The sequence below is a fragment of the Balaenoptera borealis genome (genome assembly GCF_965194805.1).
Source record: "Balaenoptera borealis genome assembly, chromosome: 1".
Classification (NCBI taxonomy): domain Eukaryota; kingdom Metazoa; phylum Chordata; class Mammalia; order Artiodactyla; family Balaenopteridae; genus Balaenoptera; species Balaenoptera borealis.
In genome coordinates this window covers 96,965,090-96,989,741 of record NC_138860.1, presented here as the reverse complement: position 1 = coordinate 96,989,741, position 24,652 = coordinate 96,965,090, and the positions used below count along the sequence as shown (strand labels likewise).

Sequence of the window (24,652 nt, the reverse complement as noted above, 5' to 3'; positions counted from 1 at the left end):
TTTTACAGCTGAGGAAACAGCAGGTAGTGTATCAAGTTAACCAATGACAAGATTAAACCAAATCTTTTATTCTCTTTCTGAGCTACACGAGTCTACTAGTTTCTCCGTTATATGCTTAAAGCTGAATAACAAATTTTGGTAGTAAATTAACTCTGGCCCCAGAACAGAATAAGTGCTTATTGAAACCAGTGCCTTAGGATTGTTTTCACAAGCCAGGACCTTGATTTTCAACTTGACTTGAAATACAGTCACCCCTACAAACACAAGTTCTTTTCCACAAACTTCTGAAAGAGCGAATATATATAATACGGGGGCCAAGAACACAGTCTCAGGAACCAGACTGCCTCAGTTTGATCCTGGCTCCACTGCCTACTGTATGAACTTGATCTGTTATTCAACTCTTGTGGCTTAGTTTTCTTCTCTGTAAAATGAAGACGATAATAGTACCTGTCTTATAAGGTTATTTTGTGTATTAAATGAGTATGTGTAAAGCACTCAGACCAGTGGCTATCAAATAATGAGCCCTCAATAGAAGTTGTTGCTGCTCTTACAGTTGGCATGTTTGCTACTCCTAAACAAACACAGTTCTTAAAAATCAGATTAATTTTAAAGTATAAGGGAAATTTACTGAGCAAGATTTTTCCCTTACCTAGCTCACTTTATGATGGTAAATTAGATACTTAAGGAAGTGTAATTAACATGCTTCCCGAAGTATCTATTACCAGAAATTGTTTAATGCCTTTTGTTGGGAGGATAGCGTTGTGAGGAGGGAGAAGATGAAGGAATAAAGATAATCCATAGTCAACCAGGAGAATTCTGAAACTGTTCATTCATGTACATAATATCATTCAAAATCACATCTTTTTTTACACATTAGTTTCAAAAGTCAATACTGTCTCTAGTGAAATCTGAGGTCTATAGATAAATACACACTGTATACATATGTATCTATAGATCTCGGATTTCACTAGAATGTTATTACTTTTGCTCTTGTGTAGGTTAAATAGTTAACAGTTATAAATAGCTATAAAACTATTAAATAGTTAATAGTTTTAAACAATTTGGCTGTAGAAGAAGGAAAGAAAAGATTTTCTTTTCCTGAAACTAGGTAATAAAGCCTAAAACCTACCTCCCACTTAATTTTTTTTTAATTTCTTCACTATATTGATTATTATTTTCATAGGCTTTGCGTTTTATACCAAAATCTCTCCCCCTCCAAAATTATTTTGCATATCTTACACACATATAAATTACCTTTAATGTTTCAGCATATCAGTAACAAAAAAAATGGGATTTCTGGCTTAATCATCCAAAATCAAGTCAGCATCAGGTATATATCCCTAATTATCTGTATAAGTATGGAGGTACAGAAAGCATTGTTTTCAGTGCAGTTATGTATTCATGCAGGCTATACACACTATCCATAATTTTTAGGTGGTGCCTGGTAGTAAATTTGCTTCAGGTAAACTTGTCACCTTTCTTTATTAGGATTTATACACACAATCTATACATGTACCTAACAGATGTAATTTTTTTTTCTTTTAAAAGGATCAAATATTTTGTCCTATCTTTATTGGCAATTAAGATATTATAATCATTCTTTTTTATTATATGTTTTAAAAAAGTAATCTGAGGAACTCTCAGATCCAAGACTGAAATGGAGGTTGCAGTAGGGAAAGAGATTCACGGGCCACTGTCTTATTATTAGCATCATTGGTTCTACTGTTACCATCATTAAAATAAAAGGAAAGGACTTGACGTCTCTGGTGATATTTGGAGGCTTAGAGAAATACTCTGGGTTCTTTGAGCAGATTTCAGTACAGATTCCCATAATTGACTTCAAACCACTGTATTTCTTTTTTTCTTTATTCTTGGCCCTGTGGGCTCATTGCTGAATATGCTGTTTTGAATTGCATTGTGTTAGTTCAGGAAAGACTACTACATGCAGTGCTCTGATTTATTTGTGTGCCAAAATGGAGAGAAGATATTTATCTAGGGCCCAGCTGTGAAATTTTTATCTCTTTTGAGGTTGAGGCCATAAAATGGAAATTGCCTTCCAAATCCTCATTAAAAGACTTTTACTGATAAATTTAAGAAAGCAGCTTTATAGTAAAAACAAACAAAAACAGTACAAATGTCTTCTTAAAGCTGATTTTAGAAAATCAGCTGTTTTGCAAAGGTAAGTGATTTCTATCTACTGCTTATTGATTACCCATTTCTTGCTTTTTTTTTTTTTTTTTTTTTTTTAATTCAAAGAGATGTTTTTTTACCAAAGGTTGTAGTTAGTTTTTGTTGGTTTTGGTTGGTTGGGTTTTTTGTGCGTGCATGGTTTGTGTTTTGGGGTCCCCCCCCCATTTTTTACGGAAAGAAATTATTTTCATGCACAAAAGTTAGTATATGGTTTGCACATTGCAAAAAACAAGACTTTTTTTGTGTATTGCTTCCCTAAAAGAATATATCCTTTTGGGATGTCTTGAAACTATCTTCTATCATATATATAACTCTTTAAAAAAAGAATGTCATCACTTTGGAAGGGACCCATAAAATCCCCTCACAGTTACTTTCACTGACATTTGATTCTTTTAAAAGTAGTAGCTGAGGACTTCCCTGGTGGTGCAGTGGTTAAGAATCCACCTGCCAATGCAGGGGACACAGGTTTGATCCCTGGTCCGGGAAGATCCCACATGCCACGGAGCAACTAAGCCCGTGCACCGTAACTACTGAGCTTGCGCTCTAGAGCCCGCAAGCCACAACTACTGAGCCCGTGTGCTGCAACAACTGAAGCCCACGTGTTCTAGGGCCCATGTGCTGCAACTACTGAAGCCAGCGTGCCTAGAGCCTATGGTCCACAACAAGAGAAGCCACCGCAATGAGAAGCCCACACACCACAACAAAGAGTATCCCCCGCTCGCCACAACTAGAGAAAGCCCACGTGCAGCAACAAAGACCCAATGCAGCCAAAGATAAAAATTAAAAAAAAGAAAAGTGGTAGTTGATTAAACGTGTATTAAACCAGGAGACACCTTCTGGAATCCAGTTAAGGCAAATGGTGGGTGTTACTACAGGTGAAGTTTCAGAATTCATGAGGTAGAACTGAAGACTTGCTATATAGTGTAATTTATTTGTATCTCATTCTTAAACTAAAAGACTTAAGTAGTGGCTTTATACTTAACTAAATCAGACATTATAAACAGGCATTCCCACATTCTTTGGAAGGAAGTATCTAATCTCAAAATGATACTTTCTGTTTCTGCTGAAATTTACAAAGCCTGTAAGAATATTTTATTATGCTCATAAGAAAACTAGTCTAACAGCTTAGTAACTGATACTCTGCATTAATCCAAACGATTAAACCAAAACCTGTGTCCATTTAATCTGGTACACCTGAGAATTTAAGATTTTTTTTAATCTCTGAAAAATGAACTACATTAGATTGATATTATTTGGCTACATAATTTTATGGCATGAATCCAGAGGATTTTACCCTAGCTGTAGAGCAGACACCATGACCCAAGGGAATTCTTATTCTTCCCAGTCTCAAAGACTGTCGACCTTCTGGGTAGGCCTGAGATAAAAGCGTTTTTAGTACAGCTTTCTGGCTGTTTCTGTAGAGTGGATGCACTTTGATCACCCTGGATATGTTCCAGGAGGATGAGGACAGAAAGAGAAAGATTGGGAAGGACAATGTGTCCACCCTCCTTGATCTTGAGTGTGAGGTGAAAATGGCAATACTTCTAATACTTTTTAAAAGTGATTTGAGTCAGTGCTGATTTTTAAGTGATCACCTGGTGAGACTTGGGGTTCCTCTGACTTCCGCTTTCCCTTCACGTTGCCTCAGATTTTCTTGTAGCTAACTTCCTTTTTCCTTCTTAATGTGGGGGCAAGGTGTGTCTTCATAGTATTTCAAAAAAGACATTCTACGTAGAGAGAGAAAGGGAGAACATCTTAATCTATTTGATAAGTTTATACTGAGCACTTACAATATCCAGGGTTCTAGAGAGAATATAAAAATCAATTCAAACATAAACCTACATTCAGGAGCTTATGTTTTGGTGTATGTAGCTATCATACATGACAGAAGTGAAGAGGGCCCTAAGAATGTTTATGATATTTTGCCCCTACGTCTATAGCTTGCTTACTTGGTTTGTGGTCCAAGCCATTTACTAATTTGCCTGGCTTTTGTAATGTTGCTGTTTATCCTTTGTTCTTTCAGAGAGCAAAAATTTCCATTATCCTAAAGCATTTTCACCAAATTTTAAATACAGTTGTGATGCAATGCAGTTCAATTGTGGCACAGATTACTGCTACACTAGAGTTGGCACTCGTTTAGTACCCTGGCCTTAATACAGGCATGCCCCTGTAATGGATTAATGCTTCGCTTCTTTTGAAATCTAAGTGAGTGTAGTATTTCCTCCTTTGCCAGACAGGTCCTTTGTCTTTGGAGGGAAAAGGAAACTAGACAGAATATTGAATTTCAGCCAGGTGCATCAGACTTAGATTGTAATATCCTTAGTTTTCTGAACTGGAGCAAAAAAATCTCTTGGAGTTCAAAGCAACCATGGTGTTGATTTTCTCCTTTATTGAAAACAAGCTTTGAATTTGGACTGTAGGGTTTGGAGATCAGTTAGAGAAGGAAGGCGACAATTTAAGATGCTCCGTGAAGTTCTGGGCTTAATTTTTAAGTTGACCTATTTCATTTTAGAAAATTAAACACTGCCACAGTACAACTTGAAATTTGAATAGTTGATTTCCCTTTTTTTTTAGACTGCAGTTTTGCAAGAGGTCATAGAGTTGTGTAAATAAACTGAGTTCTTGAGAGTTTTAAAGAAATAGAGTAGCTAAACATTAAATTTTATATCTATCAATTTTACTGGGGTTTTATACATACAAAAGATAGGAAGTGTCACATTCTTATTTGATTTTAAAAGTGTAAGCAGATGGCATCCCTAAAAAGTGTAGACAGCCCTGATTAAAATGTCTTCATTGTAAGAACTCATTGCCTATTAAACTACTGTGGGCTTATGGAATCTTATTCCTAGAGTCATTTGTTTCACTTAATAGAATCTATCATTTTACTGTTCCTTTCTTTTCAGTCCATATTGGACAAAACTGGAGACTTCAGAAAAGCTAAAAAGAGATGTGCAAAAAGAAAGAAAATCTTAAATGATTTTTAAGATTTAGTATTGTACAAGTGTATTTCATTTTAAATGAGGTATACTGTGTTCACAAGGTTAGATACATGATCTCAATGCACTCAGCCCCCCTTACTTTAGGTAAATCAATTCATATTTTCAGTATACTGTAAAAATTTATTATTTACTTCTTCTGAAAAGTAAACTTATATGTTAAAGTTTTAGATTCACAATTATAGAGCTGTACCTGCTTGGGTGTGCTTCACATATTTTTCGTCCTGTCCCTGAGTTTGCTCTGCTCCAACCAGAATCTCTTGACATCAACATGGGAGCTGTTTTTACTCTTATGTGAAGCTACAATTTGAGATTACAGAAGCTCCTTGAATATGAATGCCTTCTTAGTTGCTCTCTACTTTTACTAGCTGCCTGTATTCTAACAGTTTGGAATTGGGAATTCTCTAGTTTGCAGATTTTTTAAATCTAGTTGCAAATATTTCTAGTCCTTTATGCTCCGTGTTTTCTCTCATAACAATTAGTAACGAATTACAGATTTAGCAGTAGAGTTCAAAAAATGCACAAAGATAAAGGAAAAGTACACTTCTTTTATTAAAAGGCCAGAAGATAGCCTGGTTCATTATTGCCAGATTTCTGGGATGCATTAGGTGAACTTCATTTAGCTATGACACGAGCTAATAAAGTTGGATCAGTTATTTTTTTTAAAGTTGGTATCAGAAGTCAGATTAATTTTTATGTAGTCTCTCATTTCTTGAGACTTTTTATATTGTTTATAATGGAAAGGTTAGGGAAACTTCCATCAATTTAAGTATTTACTAAACTAGAAGGAATGGAGAATATATCAGAATATGAATCAAATGTTTGCTTTGTTTTCTTATTTTGATTTATATATATATTAATTGTTTTCTCTCTCTACCCATTAAAGATTCCAGTGCTGAATATTCAAATGAAAATTTTTCCTGCGCTTTGTACTGTAGCAGGGACCATATTTTCCTGTACAAATTACTTCCGTGTAATCTTCACAGGTGGTGTTGGAAAAAATGGATCAACGATAGCAGTAAGTATTTCTTAAGATTTCCAATGATTGTGCTAGGACTTAGTTTTGTAGTCGCTTTGTTTTTCATTTGAATTAATTAAAATCATTGTTAATTGAGAGTTTCCACTTAGTCTTAAAGAAAAAAAACCCTGAAACTTCTCAGTTTTATTTACACATGTATACATTTATATGCTTATATTTGCATATTTTTTGTGCATGCAGACACACACTTTTATACACACATATATATATATATATTTTTTTTTTAAGTGCGATCTGCTTTGTAAAATGTCTGGCCTCTTAAGTAAAATCCTCAGTTTGTGCCTAACTAATCCATGCTGCTGCTTTTCCTTAGCTGTTCTGGTATTCAGTTATAAAAACTGCTGGCTCTCAGACACCGTGAGGTTCTTAGAAGTTCAAGTTGATCTGTCTTCCATCAAGCAAATCGGTATAGAATACCACTAACTCCTCACTTCTCTTTACTCTGTACAGGGAACAAGTGTCCTTTCTCCTTTTCTCCATATTGGATCAGTAATTACATTAGCTGCAATGATCTACAAGAAATCAGCAGTTCAGCTTTTTGAAAAGCATCCCTGTCTTTATATATTGACATTTGGTTTTGTATCTGCCAAAATCACCAATAAGCTTGTGGTAAGCACCAGAGTTTTTGTCTGTTTTCTTTTTAACTTTCATCTTATTTTGGTTTTATGGCCATAGTTTTCATTTCATAACTTCCTAAGCAGTTCTAGAGTTTGCTGTCCTCTAATCAAAATCTCTTGACATCAGTATGGGAGCCATTTTTACTCTTATGTGAAGCTGCAATTTGAGATTACCAGAAGCTCCTTAAACCTCTACGACTCTTCTTTCTATCCACATTCTTCATTCTCATTCTGTACGCTCAAGTTAAGGCTCCTTGTGAAAAGCATATTTAGGGGGACTTAGTTGGCATGGTATATACCTTCAGTGTATAGCTTTCACACCCACTTAGTGTTGTTGTTTTAGTTTTGAAAATTCAACAGATATTGCTAAAGAATTCTTGAAACTTGATATTTGATCACAATACTGATTTACTATGTAGCTCACGATTGCTTTAATATGAAAATGCCTGCCTACATCACCGATTCTCTTTATTCATAGGTGGCACACATGACTAAAAGTGAAATGCATTTGCATGACACAGCATTCATAGGTCCAGCACTTTTGTTTCTGGACCAATATTTTAACAGCTTTATTGATGAATATATTGTACTTTGGATAGCCCTGGTAAGTTTTGTACCGTGTTCTATTTCATGATTTGGAGGTTACTTGTTTTCTTGTTTCAGTGGGCCAGTCCTGAGAGATAGATCATATAATTGTAATGATTTAGAATACTAGAAAACCACATTTATGGGACTTCGTGGGAGTTCCTCGTGGCTTCATCTCTGAGTCATTTTTTTGTATTATTCTTACTAGTCCTGCCTACATCCTGGCTCATAAATTCCATATTTCTAACTGTAAAGCAGGAGTTGGCAGACTACAGCCTGTGGGCCAATGGCCAGTTTTTGTAAATAGTTTTATTGGAACACAGTCATGGCCATTCATTTATGTATTGTCTGTGGCTGCTTTCATGCTACATTGGCAGAGTTGAGTAGTTGTGACAAAGAGAATATGGTCCACAAAGCCTAAAATACTAAGTTTGTTGCTCCTTGGTGTAAAGGAAAAATCTTTGAGGAAATTGAGTTATTAAATTTTATGGAATTGAAGGTGAATTTCAAAAGAAGAGAAGAAAGAAGCCTCTCCTCTTGGCTTTCAGGAATCTTAGGGATGGCCTAAGTAGATTCCTGAGAATCTAATAGTACCTCTCTCTCTTTTTTTTTTTAGGTCTTCTCTTTCTTTGATTTGATTCGCTACTGTGTCAGTGTTTGCAATCAGATTGCGTCTCACCTGCACATACATGTCTTCAGAATCAAGGTCTCTACAGCTCATTCTAATCATCATTAATGATGTAATTGATGTTATAGGAAACTCATGTTTTCTGCCCGAAAGAATCTGAACATATTAAGGAGAATGGGGTGATTAAGAACAAATATAATTTATAATAACCAATGTTATATATAACTTTTATTCTTTGTTATTGGTAACACTCCTTAACTATCCCTGTGTGAGAATGGGAATTTCAAGTTCCATCCCGTAAATTGTACATGTTGTCAAACAGGGTTGGCCCAAGAAAGCATGCAAGAAAAAAATGCCATGTGTTTGTAATTATCCTGGATTCATAGTAAAATTGTCATGGGGAGCAGATCCCCAGTGGTGGAGATTTCTAATGTAGAATATTTGCAGGCCAAAAGATGGTTGCTTTATAATTTTAACAAATCATCATCTTTTAGTGACGTCCTTGTTTAGTTATCTTCTCAAGCTTTCTTTACTGAGGAGCTCAGCTTGTGGCACAGATATATCTTGTGAGGTGGAACCTAGTGATAAAGATCTTGAATTTGGATTGAAAGTTTTCCTATCTTTACATTATTGAGGAAGTCATTTTTTTTTATTGCTCAAGAAATGGTATCTCATGGGCTTGGGAAATCCTGTTAGCATGCATAATAATGTGGTAACTTTGTCGATCCATTTTATTTTTTTAAATAAATATATGATCTGAAAGCCAGTTTTCTTCTCAGTTTTATTCAGTGGAAAGATAAACTAAGTTTTAATGTCGTTTTTAAAATTTTTAAGCAAAATTTATTTCTATTCTTTAATAAATGAGGAAATTCAGTCAGCTACATCATCATTATGTGTCCTGTGACCTTTCTATTTTGTATAAAACTGTTTAACTTAAAACACAGGAGTGCTATGTTCATTTTCCCTCTTGGTAGATTTTTTTGGTTGTGGTTGTCACCCGTGAGATTATAAATCTTTTTTTCCCTTTGAGAAAACAGAATCATAATCTTAAAAGTCCAAAGGGGTTTAATAGTCACCTGGTCTAGGAATCTCAAACCCTTCCCCCAGATTTTTAATTAGAGAGGCTTGGGCCTCTCTAGGCAATTACTGAAAATTTGCACTTTCCTTTTCTGGCTACTCAGTATCTGTACAGCAGTTTGAAATGAAAACCAGGTGTCCTCAGTAACTATAAACCAGATCTGTTTCCATTGTATATAGTTCAGTTGCTTGAATGAAGAGGGAGACAAGCGGAAAGGTTTAAGCTATTGACTAAAATGAGGTATCTTATTATTGATTTTTATTTATATCCTGTTTCCGTAATCATGGATACACAATAGCTGTGCGGCCTTGCCTGGCAACCAGAACTCTTCCTTACACTTTTAATGATTTCATCAATTCCATGTAATCTTGATTAGCAATGACTGTGAAACCTTTCATTTCTTTGCTAGAATGTAGCAGGAAGGGGAAGTTTCTCACTGCCTTTGCTTGCTAGCAACTTCTCCAGCATCTGGGGTAGAGAAGTACATACAGGAAAATGCTAGGGCGGGTCAAATGTTGCAAGCTAGGACAAAGGAAAAAGAAGGAGGGGTAATTAACTAAAGTTACATCATTGTCTTATTATATTAGATAGACAGAGCAAATGTTAATTACCTACAGTGGAAATTGAGGTCTGGAGAAGCTAAATGGCATACCAGTGTCACAACAGTTACTCCTCTTCCAAATGGGCACTAGAATCCAGATCTTCTGAATCCTAATCCATTGTTCTCTCCTACACCACACTAGGTTTTAGTGGGCTGAAGCTACAAACTGAGATTCTAGAATCTTTTTCAGTGTAAAGGAAGTCTGGAAGACGTTCAGGTATTTGGTGTGTGTTTCCTTCAGCTCTCGATAACCATCCGCATCATATCAAGGGTACGTTTATAGTAAACCTCAGCTGGTCCTAATTCTTCTTGTGATCATATTATATATGATTTTGATACCTAACCAGGTATCAAAATCATCTGAAGAATTTTAAAAAATACAGGTTCCCAGGTCCTATCTCTAGAGATATTTGGTAGGTTTGAGATGGGGCCTCATATTTTCATAAGCTCCCCAGGATTCCAGTCCTTGTTAAACCTTTTGAGTTACAACTAGGCTTAGGAACCACTGCCATAAACTACCTAAAAAGGTGCAATAACTCTTGGAAGCTGTGAAGAGTAGCAGCATAGTTAGGGGTGGCATGTGGACGGTAGAACATGTGCCACCTGCAGTAGGTCTCTGTGACCCTAAAATAAAATTATATTGGCTTTAACTTCAATTTGGTAACCTTAGTCCCCATCCCACCCTCCAACAACATTTGTGTTCTTTGAACAGAATGCAGGGGCCTCTGAGAGCCACACATACACACGTTAAAAAGGTGGAATTTTTGAAAAACAAGATGCTTCTAAAAGTTTCCCATCCCTTACAGTGTTTAAACAGAAACCGTCCGTAGAGATACACAGGGAAGATGGACCCGGTGACTACTAAACTTGTTTCAACTGCTAAGATTTTGATTCTCTTTTCTCAAAGAGAAAAAACGTCAATGCGGGGATCCCTCTACCTTTAGCTAAAGAGTTGAACTGGGCTTCTCAAAATATTGAAGTTGGAAGTAGGATGTCTAAAATGGAAAGTTCCAAACTGGAAGTGATGGGCAGACAGACCTATTGATGGAAACAATGTAGTGTTCTTCACTGGCTTCTGTCAACTGAAATTCCTACCCTCAAGTTACTCGACTGCAAATGCTTCACTCTGGCTAGCAGCCTGTCCTCCCAGGATTCTGGAAAGCACACAGAACTAGAACCAAGAACTGCTGCCTTGTCCCCAGTGCTGTTGCTGCTTTTACCAGTATCCCTCACCCTTCCTATTAGAAGGCTCTGCTGACCCCTGTAATTCTACCACTCCAAACACAGTCCCAGAGTTCTGGGCACTACTGCCAGGTCCTCTACTTCTAGCACAGTTTATTCTCACTTCTATTGCCTTGTTTTCCTGGTTCTCTCTCCATAGTGGAAGCCAGAGATACGCATTCAAAGAACAAGAAGATTTTCGTCTTTATTCTTATCCTCACATGTCCACAGACCTCTTCTTTTATGTGGAGAAACTGAGCCTTTGGGCCACAACTGCTTTCTCTGTTGAGGATTTTGTAAGAGAGGTTCCTGGGAGAGGGCAGTTACAGCAACTTCTAAGACTCTACAACACCTCTACCACTGTTTCCTGCACGGTGTCACCTCTGCAGGAAAGGCAGCTTTGTGCCCAGCTCTGTGAGCACAGAGGTCAGAGCCTTCCAAAGTCTTGAGAAAGCTGATTCCAGGGATCCCAAACTCAAGACACCAACTTGAAGCAAGACCTGGTTACCAGGACTCGGAAGAAGGCTGTGGATTCTGGGGGCTGAGAGCTTCACATCCTACCATGCTGGCAGGGGCCAAAGTCCACAACTGGCCTATAGGTCTAGTTACTTCTGTTCACCACAGCTCTTATTTCAAAGTCTTTTCCTTTGGTTTCTTCTGTTTCTTCCGTTCCTCGTATTCAAGTATTTTCTGTTGGAAATAGCCTGTGGGTTCAGATACATGTGTTAGAGACATCTAATCTGGCCAGGCAGACTTAAGATGAACTCCGGAGTGAGGGTCAGGAATATCCTCTCTGCTGCCCACGCTCCCTGACTACACCCACATTCCTGCCAGGATGCCCAAGCCCTCACAGGCCTTTGGAGGTACAGGTATTTGATTTGGCCCCAGAGGGGGCCTAAAACAAATAATAATTAGTAGGAATTAGCTCCAGACTAAAACAAAGAGCATACGGCCTCCTGCTGGCCGATGAACAGAGCAACTTCTGCAAAGTATCAGCCCAGGAGGCATTTTCTTAGGCTTCAGGTTCTTTCCTTCCAGCCCCACTCGGTAAGATTACAGCTATTTTTGTGGGCCTCTAGAGAGAAATGCTCTTTCCTCCCCTCCTCTCTTCATCGTAGGGCCACACCTGACTTGGAGGCAGTGACCCTCTGGGCTTGGATTGATAGGGGCCTGTCACTGTATACCTGCAGGAGGGTTCTTGCTCTTCTCAGCTTCCTGGATGAAAAGGGAAAAGAGCTGTGTCTTCACAAACTTCTTCACAAATCGGCGGTTGGCCTTGGAGGTCAGAGCCTTATAGAAGGCCCGTTCTTGGAAGTGGCTTTGCCCATTTGCTTCCCGCTTGATGTAGGAAGCATAGTGGCCCACAGTCTTGACAAAGAACTGCACAAAAGGGCCTGAAACATGCTCATTGATTTGTTCAGAAGCTGCAGGGAACAGAGACCATCTCAGGATAGTGGAAGGATGAAACTACCCACTCTTACCTCCAGTGGCTTTCATTGCAAGCTGAAAGCTCTTAGAGAAGGGGTGAGGTAGGGTTCATGACTACTGATTGACTGATTAAAATGGGAGACTAGATATGGGTTCACCATTGCTTAGGAAGAATAAAATCTCATACTCGCCCTAGAATCAAGGCCTCTGGGACTAGCCCAGGACTGCTGAGTGAATTTGTTTTAGTTCTGGAAGGGAATTATTGGGAATCATGCCCTCAAGCTCTTAGGAGAAAGCCAAAATAAGAGGAACCTAGGACTTACTCTGTGACCCCTTGATCCCCTGACCAAGAGATTCTAAGATGTCCTCCTGAAGCTTGGGTGGTAGGATGTCTTTTTCATCACCAACCTAGGAGACGACAGAGGCAGCTCAGAGGTTAAGCAGTCAGGGAGGAGGTGTGGAGTGAAGTGTTGGCAGAGAGTGTGAGGTGGGGATGAATTCTACACCCCACTCTACCCCCCCAGATAATTGGCCACATAGAAGAGAAGCAACAGAAGCTTTGACTCTAAACACTAGCAAGTTTCTCTGTCCCTCTGGTACTTGGTTTATATCCTTGCCCTAATTAGGCACTAACACCGACTGCCTTGTGAAGTCATCTGTCTTTGTCATGGGCTCCTTGAGAGAGGAGAGATCTTGTTAGCATGGGTTCTCACTCAACAAAAGTACTTAAAGTTTGGTAAAGTAAGTGGAACATCAATGAGACTAGAGCAATTGAATTGGTGGTGGGTCTGCAGGGGATCTGAACCCAGACACTTACTGACATTAAGAAGGTTCCTTCACAAAGATTCACCAACAGGACCTGAAAAAAACACAGAACACCTTGATCTCTTCCCCTTTCTCCATTTCTGCCTGTGGTTGTAACTTTCAGCCCAAGTAGCAATAAAATCAGCACCTTCAATTCTCATTTCCTGTCTGATACTCTCCTTTCTCACCACCCCCTCTTTCCTGGGGAAAGGGTGTGAGGGTGTAGGAAGCAGGAAACAGGAGAGAGCTAAGGAAGATGGGATATACAATATGGGTAAATCATAGCCAGTCACTCCCTTAATAAGAAATTGATCATGCTAATGGCTTCTATATAGGCAACATTTAGTACATGGCACACATGGTGCTTTGCACATTTTATCTCATTTAATCTTCCCAATGCTCCTGTAGCGGCAGGTACTGTGCCTGTTTTGCAGATGAGGAAACAGACCCGAAGAAGCTAAGCTGCCTGAGGTGATACTGCTAACAAACAACAGTTTCCAAGCCTAGGTTGTGCTGTCCTTGGGACCGCATCTTTCTCCCTACAACTCTCCTTCAACGCCCTTCCCTCTGGTCATCTTCAGGACAGGGATGGACATCTTTTGATTTTTTTAATGCTTACAACAACTTTATGTACAATTGCCTGGAGTTCCATTTTTAAAACTCCCACAGAGCTTTGGGCCTTCCAGCAGGAAACAGCAAGAGGAGGAAATGAGCCCAGGGTCAACAGGAAGAGGGAAGGAAAGGCAGTAACCTGTGTCTATAGGCTGCAGGTAGGACAAGCACAGGGCTGGAACTTGCGAGACCTGAGCTCTAGCATCAGCTCCATCACTGCCTGAGAGGCCTTCAGTCCAGACTAGAGATGACAAATAGGCATCCTGCTGGTTGGAGTCCAACCTACAGATCTGTTTCTTTTTGCCTCAGAGAATTTTTAAATAATTGAACTAGTTTCCAATATTTAAATTGGAAAATTTCACATAAAATTTAGATTTGGGGCTTCTCCTGAAAACTCAGGAGCTCTAACACTGATCCACGTACAGATGGAACTGAGTTACAGCTGCCCCCTTTAGTCAAGGCCTGTGCTCAACAGTTTGTCATAATCCCCCAAAGCCTGCTGGGTCCCTCTTTTCAGTTTGTGACCCTTGGTCTCGACAGGTGGGTGAGTGATCCCTGCATGCTCCCTTCTCCCAAATAAAAAGAAAGAGAGGAACTGGGAAGTGTGCCAAGAGACAGAGCAAGCACTGTAATTATCCATCGTCAAGGGAGAAAAGTTGAACTAGTTCAGGCCTGAAACCACTCGTATACATAGGCTCAGATGCCTTCACTCAGGGCAGGCTGTTTACTTCAGGGGCTGGGAGGTAAGAGTGTGTGAAGAAATTTTTTGTGAAGTTCCCAGAAGTCTCTCCAGTACTTGGAAAGACTGTCTGTCAAGCGATCCCTTCCAGAGAGCGGACGTGGGGAGTCAGGGAATCCCCCTCCCCTTCCCTGGCCCCTAGCCCTCTCCTTCCTCACCCCCTGCCCATTTCACGGAGCAGCTGCAGAGGAATAAAATAGGCCAAGGCTCTTAGAGGGCAGGAGCTGGAGTCTGAGTAGCCTTCGGGTGTCTTCCCGCCGGGCCAGTGGAGGAAGAGCCACAGCTTCCGAGGAGACGGAGCTGTAGCATCAGGAAGTTTCATAACTTCTGGGTATGGGGCATTTTAAGTCATCGCCAAACATGGGGCTGATACTCTGTCCCAGTTAGTCACAAGGCAAATACTGGCTCAAAGGGCATGTGTACTCAGCAGTCCTGAGGAGGGTTGAGCCGGCCAGCAAAGCAAGGAAGGGAAACAGAGCCTGCTTCTTTACCTCCCAGCAGCACTCTGTGGAAGAAAGGCTTTGGTTCTATCTGTGCTAGATTCCATCCTTGCCTGTGTGGCTTCAGATAACTCAGTTGAGTTCTCTGGACCTCAGATACTTCTTATGTAAATGGAGGAAGTCCTCCCACTAGGGTGGGTTGCACGCCTTCGATAGCTTACTTCTAGGCCCTGCCTCTCCCCTTGGTAGGCCCTTTGTCTACACAGAGGGAGTCAGTGGTTAGCCCGTGCAGACAAACCTAAGCAGCTCTTCTGGCTTGAAATTATAATCACGTGCTATCTCTTGAAAGTTCCTATTGACAACTCAAGCAAAGCACATGTTTTGAGTTGTTCTTCCAACACTGGAGATAGATTTATGTTATTAATGCCTATTTTCACCACTGAGCTTTCTGGTGTATCTGGAGGCACTGCCAAGAAATAAGAAGCTGACAGAGATCAAAGGGGATTTGGACCTATATCCTCATTAGCCAACTGAGCTCTGAGCTAATCAGAAAGATGACCCTTGCTACAAAAAAAAAAAATCTGCATTTTCAAGACTCACTGTTTGCAGGAAGGCTATGTCAGTTCACTTCCAAGCACTGTGAACAGCCCCCAGTGGGGTGTGTGTTGTATAGACCAGCTGTTGTATAGACCAGCTGTGCTCGTCCATTCAGAAGAAAAATGGGACACCTGGGTGGGCCCTGCTCACTAGGACTAGCTAGCCTAGGACAGTCGGGTGAGCCCTGAATAAGCCACGTGCTGCCCCTTAAGCCCAGGGAAATCATTCAGGAGGAGGGAGCAGACACTTATTGAGTATCAGCTATATGTCAGGCACCATGCTAGGTACTTTATGCAGATTCTTTTCCCCCTAGGATCCCTAGGAACTGAACATTGTCATTCTGATATTACAGATGAGGAAGCTCAGGCTTAAAGAGGTGAAACAACTTGCGGCAAAATCACCCAGCTGTTAGTAGCAGAGCTGGGATCCGGATCCAGATCCGCCTGGCTCCAAACCATGCCCTCTTCTCGCGGCGTCATACCTCTTCCATGGGGCTCTCCATAACCTCCTGCCGAAAGCGCATTTGGACTCCAACCATGAAAGGAGTGGGGCAGCAGACAGTGGCCAGAAGGCTCTCGGGGACAACAGGGATGTAGGTGTGGGCCCAGCTGAAGGGGTAGAGCAGCGCCGCAGCAGCGTGGATGCACTGAGACAGTGTGCTGGGGACAGGGCACAGAGGGTGAGAGTCAGAGGGGCCTCCCTGCGCCTCCACCCCCATGGACCCACCCCTACAGCCCACCACTGACAGCAGCTGCTCAGGCTGCCTGTAAAAGCTAGTCTGGGAGCCATGCCGGTCACAGAGCTTGTGCCTACTTGTAGCTGGGAGGAAAGGTACAGAAACTGGGAGAGGCTGAGACTCCTCTCATCAAGGATGGGGCCTCTCTTTGATCCTTCTTTTCCCTGTTAGTCTTCTCAACTCACTTCCGGGGTGGGGGGTGGGGGGTGGGCCGGGGGAGTGACTCTAAAGAGGGGAGGGAAGAAGAAATGGCTTCATTGTTCGAGTCCCTTCTCTGCGCTTACCACTGTGATAAGGATGTAGATACCAGGAAGCGTAAGACTGGCTCTGCTTTTAAGGAACTCAGTGTAGTTAAGGAGACAAACGTGTAAACATTGGGGTGCAGCAGAGAGGTCAAGCCTATTTCCTCCTTGTGTCTCATCCTGAGTCTTTAACTCTCACAGCTCCCTCTGACCACTCGTTATTTCAAGTTACCAGGTTGGTGCCTGAGTTTGCTTGGGAAATTCCTGGATTCCAGGAACCTCTGACCAGCAATTCCTACCCGGAAAGTCCCACAGAAGTGGCTCCTCCACTCTTCCCAACGAAGCATTCCCTGTGTAATTATTGCCTAAGTCACAACTCGGGCCCAGCTCCCCCCAGTCCCCCCCCCTTTGCCCCTCCAACACACACACACAACCCCCCTTTCTGTCTTCTCTATTCACTAACTTTCATGGCTCTTCATTTCTCCAAATTACCCCAAAGCCAAAGCCAATCAAAACACAGAGGCAGAAACCTTGTTTCAGCTCTTGGTATGGAGCTAGCGCTTCCTGAGTTAGAAAGATGGAGTCTCTGAGAGTCTCGCCAAGGCTTAGGCTGACTGGAAGTCCCCTTCCTGCCTGAGCTGCAGAGATCTGAAACACTCAGTGTAGGAAGGAAGTGGGGAGTGGTGGAGTCTCCCTGAAGAAAGTTAACGCCTGAGAGATGAGTCTTGCCAGCCTTTGCCCATGTCCAGGCCAGAGTCCCCCTCACTTCCTAAACACTGATCTTAGGGGAAAAAGGCCCAGAATCCCAGCTCCAGCTGTGACAGAAACTTCTCAGTTCCCTACAGGGCCGAGAGTGGAAGAGCTACTTCCAAAGCAAAAGATTACACCACTTCCCACAAGGATTGGCCTACAACTGGTGCCTTTTTGGTTATCACTGATTTTTACAGAATTTTCAACCCACAGACCCCCATTGCCTGCCCAAGCTTCCTTTCCTCTAAAACCCATGACATTCACCTGGCCCTCTGGCCTAACATTTGGGTCCCTAATATCCTTTTCTTCTTCTTCCCTAAAAGATAAAACCAGGGTTGTCAGCCCAATATAAGCAGCTTTCTCCATCCCAAGACATAAATAGGTCAACCTTCTACTGTCTTATGATTTTTCCCCCTTCTCTATTCTGTCACACATCTCCCCATGTCTTTCTCAGACTTGAAGCCCCTAAGACGTAGAGACCAAGATATGATATTATTCTGCTTCAACTATACACAGGGATATACTCAACTATGAACTTATTATTAAGAAAAACAACTAGCGCTCACCAGTGTGTGCCTGGCAGAGTGCTAGTTACCTAACGTGCATTACTTCATTTAAGTCTTACCACACCCTTATGAAGTAGCTACAGATCTCCATTTTACAGATAAGGAGATCAGGACTTCAAGAAGTTAAGATCCTAACCTAAGGAACTCCATGTAGCTAAAGGTAGAAGAAAAGAACTTGAACGTTGTCCTGCTAATTTCAATACCTGTGCTTTCAAATGGGGATAATTCTACATTCCCTTAAGGTCTAGGACCATGTCTTATTTGTCTGTATCTTCCTGATGCTTGGCATCTGGTAAACAGTTGACACACAATAAGGGTTTGTTGAATGAGTGAATAAATGGACAAATGACATGTGTTTGCCACTAAGGATAGTGTGCTTAACCTCCATACCACTCTATGACTTCCTGCCCTGTCCTCCCTCATCCTTTCAAGAGCAGAATCGTGTCTGCATCCACCCTAACTGGTCTCCTCCTGGGCTGTCACGGGAATACTTCATGTACTTCTCAGAGCTAAATCACAAACCTCCTTCAGGCTTAGGCAGTAATCAAGTTTGGAGGCAGAAACAGGGAATTACAACAGCTATTTTCTAGGCTTAGTGCAGATCAAGGCAGGGTGGCAGGAGGGTGGGGAGCACCCAGGTCCTACAGCCTGATTTCCTTCGAGAACCCTCCGGTCTATTCCTTGGAACCCTGGGATGCCAGTCAGTTCGGGTGACCCCGCTCGGTGGCTGGACCAACCTGAGACCTTCTGCCAGGAAGATGATTCTTCTCTCCAGCACTGCAGAGGCAAAGATCTGAAGAATCTGCTCAAAACTGAGACAGCGCAACAGAGAACTAAAATCCACGTGCTCTAGGTGGGAGTCCAGGGGCCGCGTCAGTGAAATGAACTGTGGGGAAACCAGAGAGAGGGGGAGTCACCACACCGAAAAGTCACACAAACCCCAGAAAGCTGGGTCTCTACCAGCCTCCACCCTATCTTCCCCAAAGGAGTACATCTGACCGTGCCTCCCCACTGCTAAAAACCCACCCATGGTTTCCCTACGCTCTGAGGATGACACTGATGTAATCCCCTGCGTGGCCCACAAGGCCCGCCTCTCTCACCACCCGCCTCACCTCGCTTCCCCACATCAACTCCTTCCCGTTCCTTGAGCATGTCATGCTCTTTCTTGCCGGAGGTTCTTCCCTCCCCTGGGTTGCCTTTCACTCTTTTTTTAAAAAATCACCTTATTAGTTTTTTATTGAAATATAGTTGATTTACAATATTTTCTCTCTCCATTCTTATCCTCTTTATGTCTCAGAGGCCTTCATTGGCCACCTAATGCAAGGTGTCAACCTGTGTTTCTCTTCATTTTCCCATGTAGCATCCTGTTTTCTTTTCATCACAATCATACAATTTTTAATTATTTATGTGTGTGCTTACTTATTTAAGTCTTTAGACTTTTAGCTCCATGAAGTCAGGGACCACATTCATTTTATTTACCGCTTTGTAGCCGGAAAATAGTATAACTTGGCGCATAGCTAGCCTGCCACACTTATTTTTTGAATAAGTGAACAAGCCTAGCCCCTCCCCTTATTCTGATATGGGGAAGCAGAGGACACACAGATTATCCAGAGTACCAGGGGTCAGGACTGGAATTCTTAAAACAATGTTCTACTTGCTGCTTTGTCTGCTTAGTGTCTTAAAACAATAGCATCCCCACTGTGGCATGGGTGGGGACTCAGGGGTGGGGATGTGTGATAAGAAAAAGACAGGTGGAGGCCATAAGGTAGAGATATAGGACAGACACAGGAAGGTAAGTGAGGTAATGGGGAAAAGTGGCAGTCTGGCGGCTGGGGGCAAAGGCCATTCTAGTACCAGGAGCCTCAGCTTACATGGTTTATTTATTACAAATAAAAGTCTTGGTGGCTTAAACAGTAACTAGGTCCTTGTGAGCATCAGGTTGGGAGGATCAGAAAATTGGGGTTTGACTTTCAGCTCTGCCGCCAATAATTCGAGCCAAGCCCCAGTGCCTGCCTGGCTCAGTTTCTCGGCATGTTAACCTGGTGAATGGGAGCACCGTGACGAGAGGTGCCACAGGAACACGCCCCCTCCAGTCAGGGAGGGTCTTGTCCATTTTGCTCACCCACCTCAGTGCCTGAGTCGGGGATGAAGCTCTTGAGGGTGACGGTCTTCCCAGGAGCAGGGAAGGCTGCCTCTCGGAGGCCCTGCATGAATGGGTAGATGACTGCCATGGAGATCTGATGCCTCTTTTCCACTTCATCCAGGATCTGTACGGGAGAGGACCACGGGAAACATGACTCAAAGGGATGCTCCCAGGCTGGTAGCTGAGATCTCATGTGTGAGGCTGCTCCCGCCAATCCTTAACTGGTTCTTTCCTCCCTGGCAGAAACCAGTCTGCTGTTTATCTCCTGCACAAGACCTGCCTTTTCTCCTAGCCTTCTTTTCATCTTCTCTCTACCGATCCGTATTCCTTCCTTCTCCTAACATCAGCACGAGTTACCTTCCCCAGGAAGTCATTCTAGAGTAAACTCATCATCCCTGGTGGTACCATGTTCATTTGCGCTAGATGGAGTGGGAGACTAGAAGCTGGGCCTCTTGGGTGCCACTCTGCCCTCCAACTTCCACCAGAGACTCCCCAGGTCCGGGGATGGCCTTCATCCACAGAACCCTGCACAGATGAACCATCCACCCAAGCCAAGGCTGATGGAGTATATTACCTTCATCCTTCAAGGGGCCTGCCTGGGGCAGAGCACACTGATGTCCTTTTCTGGCCACTAAGACATGCTGCATCCATTCTGAAGGACTCCTCTCTGATCCCAACTCAGGTGTGCTTGCACTCAAATTAGCTCCAGCAGAAGTCCTGGAGACCTCAACTTCCCCCTCTACCCTGGAAGGAGTCAGAGGGAGTCCCCCAAGCCCCACTGTATAGTTGTCTTTATATCTGTTTAGTATTCTGTCTTCTTCATGTATCATGTCATCTGAGCCTCACACCAACCCATGAGGTAGGAAGGTGAGGGATCATTACATGCATTTGACAGATGAGGAACTGGAACTCCCAATTCCTAACCTGGAGCTCTACCCATGTCCCTCTCCAGCTGCATTCTTACCCGACTAGACGGGGAGCAGTGGGCTTTCTGCAGGGGAGACAGCCCTCTAGCTTCAGTTCCTACTTTTCCCTAAAGCCAAGTCAAGCCCAATCACCTCTCTGCCTGAATCTCCCCAGGGTGCCTCGCCTGACCCCGACTGTGGGGGAGGAGCACAGGGAGCACGGGCAGGGCCGGCAGCCAGGCGGACCTGGAGGCTGAACAGGCCCAACAGGCTCCGAGGAATCCCGTTCCACCCCTACCTTGGAGAACAAGCCGAAGCAGCCAATGCAGCTGATGATGCAGTACACCCTGGGGAGGCGAGGACCACGGCCGGCGGGCTAGGGAGGGACGGACAGGCTCCTTCAGTGCTGCAGCCTCCCCAGGGCCTCTATGCAACTGGGGCTGATGGGGCACAGGGCTGGTGGCTGGGGCTGGGGGATCCATGGTGAATGGTGGGCTGGAGGGAGAAAGACCTGGCTGTGCAGAGGTCCCACTCATGGGAGAGGCAGCAGGGAGGCCAGAACGGTCACCGAAATCCAAAGAAAATGGCCTTGAGGGGGCTGGTTGGCTCAAGGGCGAACACTGCCTGCATCGGCACCAACAGTATCAGGGGTGAGCAAAGAAGGAGCAAGTGTGTTGTAGAGACGAGGAAACAGCTAGGGAGGAGAGCGCTATGAAAGTGACTTGAGAGCCCAGGGACTGAGCCTCGTTGTCCAAATCCCAGGCCAGGCTGTGGGAGGCAGGGGCCAAGTCAACGAGGCCTGGATAGAGAGGGCGGGGAGCAGGTTAGAATGAAGCCTCCCCCCGAGCTGGGGAGAGTAGAGACCAAAGCATGGCAGCAAAGGTGCCCTGGGTGGGTGAGGAGGGACGTGTGTCCCCATTCTTGTGAGGTGGCACAGGGCACTAACATGGCAGCAGGTACTGGGCTGTGCTCTCTCTACAACCACCTCTGCAGGGAGCCTTGGCTTTTGCAACTGAGGCTTGAGCAAACCCAGCTGTGGAGCAGAACAGGATTCAGAGAGGAGGGGGCAGTTCTGAGCTGCACAAACCAAGAGGCGCCTGCAGTATCCAATCTTCCTGCTGCCATCCACGTTGGTCAGAACGAACGAGAAGGTCTCCCTGAGGAAGAGCAGACAAAACCTGGTTTTCACTTGCTCACTAGGTTCTTTTTTTTCCTTAAGATTTATTTATTTATTTATATTTATTTTTGGCCGCATCGGGTCTTTGTTGCGGCATGCAGGCTCTTCGTTGTGGTGAGAGGGCTTCTCTCTAGTTGTGGCGTTCGGGTTTTCTCTCTCTAGCTGTGGCACGCAGGCTCCAGGGTGAGTCGTCTCTGTAGTTGTGGTGCGAAGGTTCCAGAGCACGTGGGCTCTAGTTGAGGCATGCGAGCTCAGTAGTTGTGTCTCGGGCTTAGTTGCCCTGCGACATGTGGGATCTTAGTTCCCTGACCAGGGATCAAACCCGTGTCCCCTTCATTGTGAGGCGGATTCTTTACCACTGGACCACCAGGGAAGTCCCTGCTCACTACATTCTAAAGCAGGAAGGCAGTCAGCATCAGAGCAGGGCTGAAGGGGGTAAGGAGGGTAAAGGGGAGCTGCTGATTAATCCTGAGAGTAATCATACCATCAGTAATGTATTTAAAGTGCTTATTGGTGTCAAGCTCTAAATGTATCATCACATTTAGTTCTCAAAACAACCCTTTGAGGTAGGGTCAATCACTATTCCCACTTTAAAAATAAAGGAACTGAGACTCTGAGGGAGTGTTTCTTATCCAAGGTCATTCAACTCATAAGTGGTAAAGCCAAAACTTGAGCTCAGGCAGTCAAATTCCAGGACTCATGGTGTAAAGGGCTCTGCCATATAAGGGACTCCTTAGAGGCCAAAGGACTTCTTCTAAGTCCATCTTCTGCCAGAGGCAGTCAAAACACAGTGACTAGCTCCTAGGACAAGTGAAAGAACCTCCCCGTTCTGTTAGAAGGGACTGCTTAACCTGGTTACCTGAGCTCTCTTGCCTCAGGGTGTCCCAGGCAAGATGTTTAGAAATGAATCAACTCCAGCCCCTCCCCATCAGGAAGGAAGCTGGTGAGAAATCCAGTTGAGGGGGGTGCAGGAACCACGTGGTTCGCCCTTCTCCTCCAATCCCAGATTCCCCCGTCCCAGGGCTGAGCGATTACCTGGGATACTCAGTGAGTGGGGCCCACTCGTTCCCATCTGGGAAGCAAAACAAGGGGATGGCTCCGAGAAGCCGCTCCTCCTCCTCCTGTTGTCCCCGAAGCAAGTTCTCTCGCTACAAGGAATAGGAAAAGAGACAGGTGGATGTGGAGGTAGGAGCAGGTGGAGAGGGCTTGGGGGCTGGCGGGCTACTTTGGAGGCTCTAAAGCAGTCTGAGAATAAGCTTTTCCACTGGTGTGGGACTCAAAGCATGCCTCTGTGCCCATCACTGCACAGAGACTGCGTTCTGGGTCTGGCTGGAAGAACCCCAAGGCTGAAACAGCCCCTCCTGGGCCAAGTCTACATGAACCTGAGTTGGACTTCAGTATCCTAAGGATCTACATAGTCAGGAAGGGGGCCAGGACCACGCTGAATACAGAAAGGCCCAGAGACCTCCCGGCTTCCTGGGAGGACCACATCAGAGAGATACCGCATCTGAGAAGCGAAGCAGCCAGCTCAGTCGCCTCGCTGTCAGGGTTAATGAGAAAGATGCCCTAACCCCACCCCTTCACCCGCTGCGGGACCAGACAAGAAGGAGCCTGACGCTTGGGCTGTGGCCACCAGCTATGTGCCTGCCCCACCCTTTCCCTCTCACCCACCCCAGGGAGGGGATTCCTGCAAGGACCTCTGGCAGAAGGTAAGCTTCTCTACAGAGAAGGGTGGCTGAGCATAGAATTTGGAAGAACTAGGAAGTCCCCCAAACGGCAGAAGAACTAGCCTAGTTTCCCAGCTAGGGAGCCTAGGTCAGTTCGTTACAGAGGCCAGACCTAGATTCTGCGGGTGATAAGAGAAAACAGGGCTGGGCCTGAAGGAAACAGGAGCAGTGGAGCTCAGGGCAGCTCCAGACGAGCCCCCGCAGGGTGGGGGGCTGGGGGTGGGGAGAGGGCACCCCCCCCGCCCATCGCCTCTCAAACACCCGAATCCTCTGTCCCCCATTGCCCCTTCCTTCAATCCTTACCTTGGGGAACTGGTAGGTGATTGTGGGCTCATAATCATCCACCGAAGGCTTTTTTTTGAGAGAAACCACGAGGAGGTATTCAAAGAAGTGCTGCCCTCCGGCAAAGTTGGGTAGACAGTGCTCCTGGGCCCTTTCTGGTTCCTTTACAACTTCCCCCAGATTATCCTGGGGAGGTCCTGAAACCAAGACACCAGGGCCCGCTGGTATCTCGTTGATCCAGGCCCTGAGTGGAGGATGTGAGACTCCAGCATCTTCGGCACCTCTAGGCCGTCATACCGACACCAAGGTCCCTGGAGCCTGCCCAGCACCTCAGGTCCCGGCATGGGATCAGAGCCAACTGGGCAGTTTCCGTGCCTGCCTGGGAGATTTGGAACCACCGGTGGGGCCAAGAGGAGGAAAGAAAGCACTGATTCGGAAGCCAAGGAAATATACTGGGGAGGTCACCTGGGAGGCCCGAGGCCCCAGGGTAGCAGAAACTCTGCCTAAGTGAAACAGTACGCCCCGAGTTGACTTGGACTCAAGAAATAG

General features: G+C 44.1%; 2 protein-coding genes and 1 long non-coding RNA gene across 19 annotated transcripts in view; 2 read left to right on the top strand and 1 right to left on the bottom strand.

The window, feature by feature from the left end:
• The window catches only part of CEPT1 (choline/ethanolamine phosphotransferase 1), a 36,405-nt gene extending 27,584 nt beyond the window's left edge, over positions 1–8,821 (top strand). For all 5 annotated transcript variants that reach the window (XM_082366060.1, XM_082366059.1, XM_082366063.1 and 2 more), the window contains exons 6-9: positions 6,073–6,204; positions 6,676–6,834; positions 7,321–7,446; positions 8,044–8,821. In XM_082366060.1, the coding sequence (XP_082222186.1) occupies positions 6,073–6,204; positions 6,676–6,834; positions 7,321–7,446; positions 8,044–8,163 (537 nt within the window). In that variant the 3' untranslated portion in view covers positions 8,164–8,821. The remainder of the gene's footprint in view (positions 1–6,072; positions 6,205–6,675; positions 6,835–7,320; positions 7,447–8,043) is intronic.
• The window catches only part of DENND2D (DENN domain containing 2D), a 27,360-nt gene continuing 4,903 nt past the window's right edge, over positions 2,196–24,652 (bottom strand). For 2 of the 13 annotated variants that reach the window (XM_082365974.1, XM_082365973.1), the window contains exons 2-12: positions 24,125–24,300; positions 23,130–23,242; positions 22,005–22,074; positions 21,216–21,293; positions 19,996–20,136; positions 18,607–18,755; positions 16,057–16,234; positions 13,201–13,242; positions 12,707–12,791; positions 12,140–12,379; positions 11,135–11,659 (exon numbers count right to left, since the gene is read on the bottom strand). In XM_082365974.1, the coding sequence (XP_082222100.1) occupies positions 11,583–11,659; positions 12,140–12,379; positions 12,707–12,791; positions 13,201–13,242; positions 16,057–16,234; positions 18,607–18,755; positions 19,996–20,136; positions 21,216–21,293; positions 22,005–22,074; positions 23,130–23,242; positions 24,125–24,300 (1,349 nt within the window). In that variant the 3' untranslated portion in view covers positions 11,135–11,582. Of the gene's footprint in view, positions 3,918–8,927; positions 9,656–11,134; positions 11,660–12,139; positions 12,380–12,706; positions 12,792–13,200; positions 13,243–16,056; positions 16,235–18,606; positions 18,756–19,995; positions 20,137–20,976; positions 21,091–21,215; positions 21,294–22,004; positions 22,075–23,129; positions 23,243–24,124; positions 24,348–24,652 lie in introns of those variants that run through there. The other 11 variants (XM_082365972.1, XM_082365982.1, XM_082365981.1 and 8 more) reach the window with 11 other exon arrangements.
• The window catches only part of LOC309616006, an 18,845-nt gene continuing 17,442 nt past the window's right edge, over positions 23,250–24,652 (top strand). The window contains exon 1 of the long non-coding RNA XR_014237209.1: positions 23,250–23,803. This is a non-coding gene — a long non-coding RNA (uncharacterized lncRNA). The remainder of the gene's footprint in view (positions 23,804–24,652) is intronic.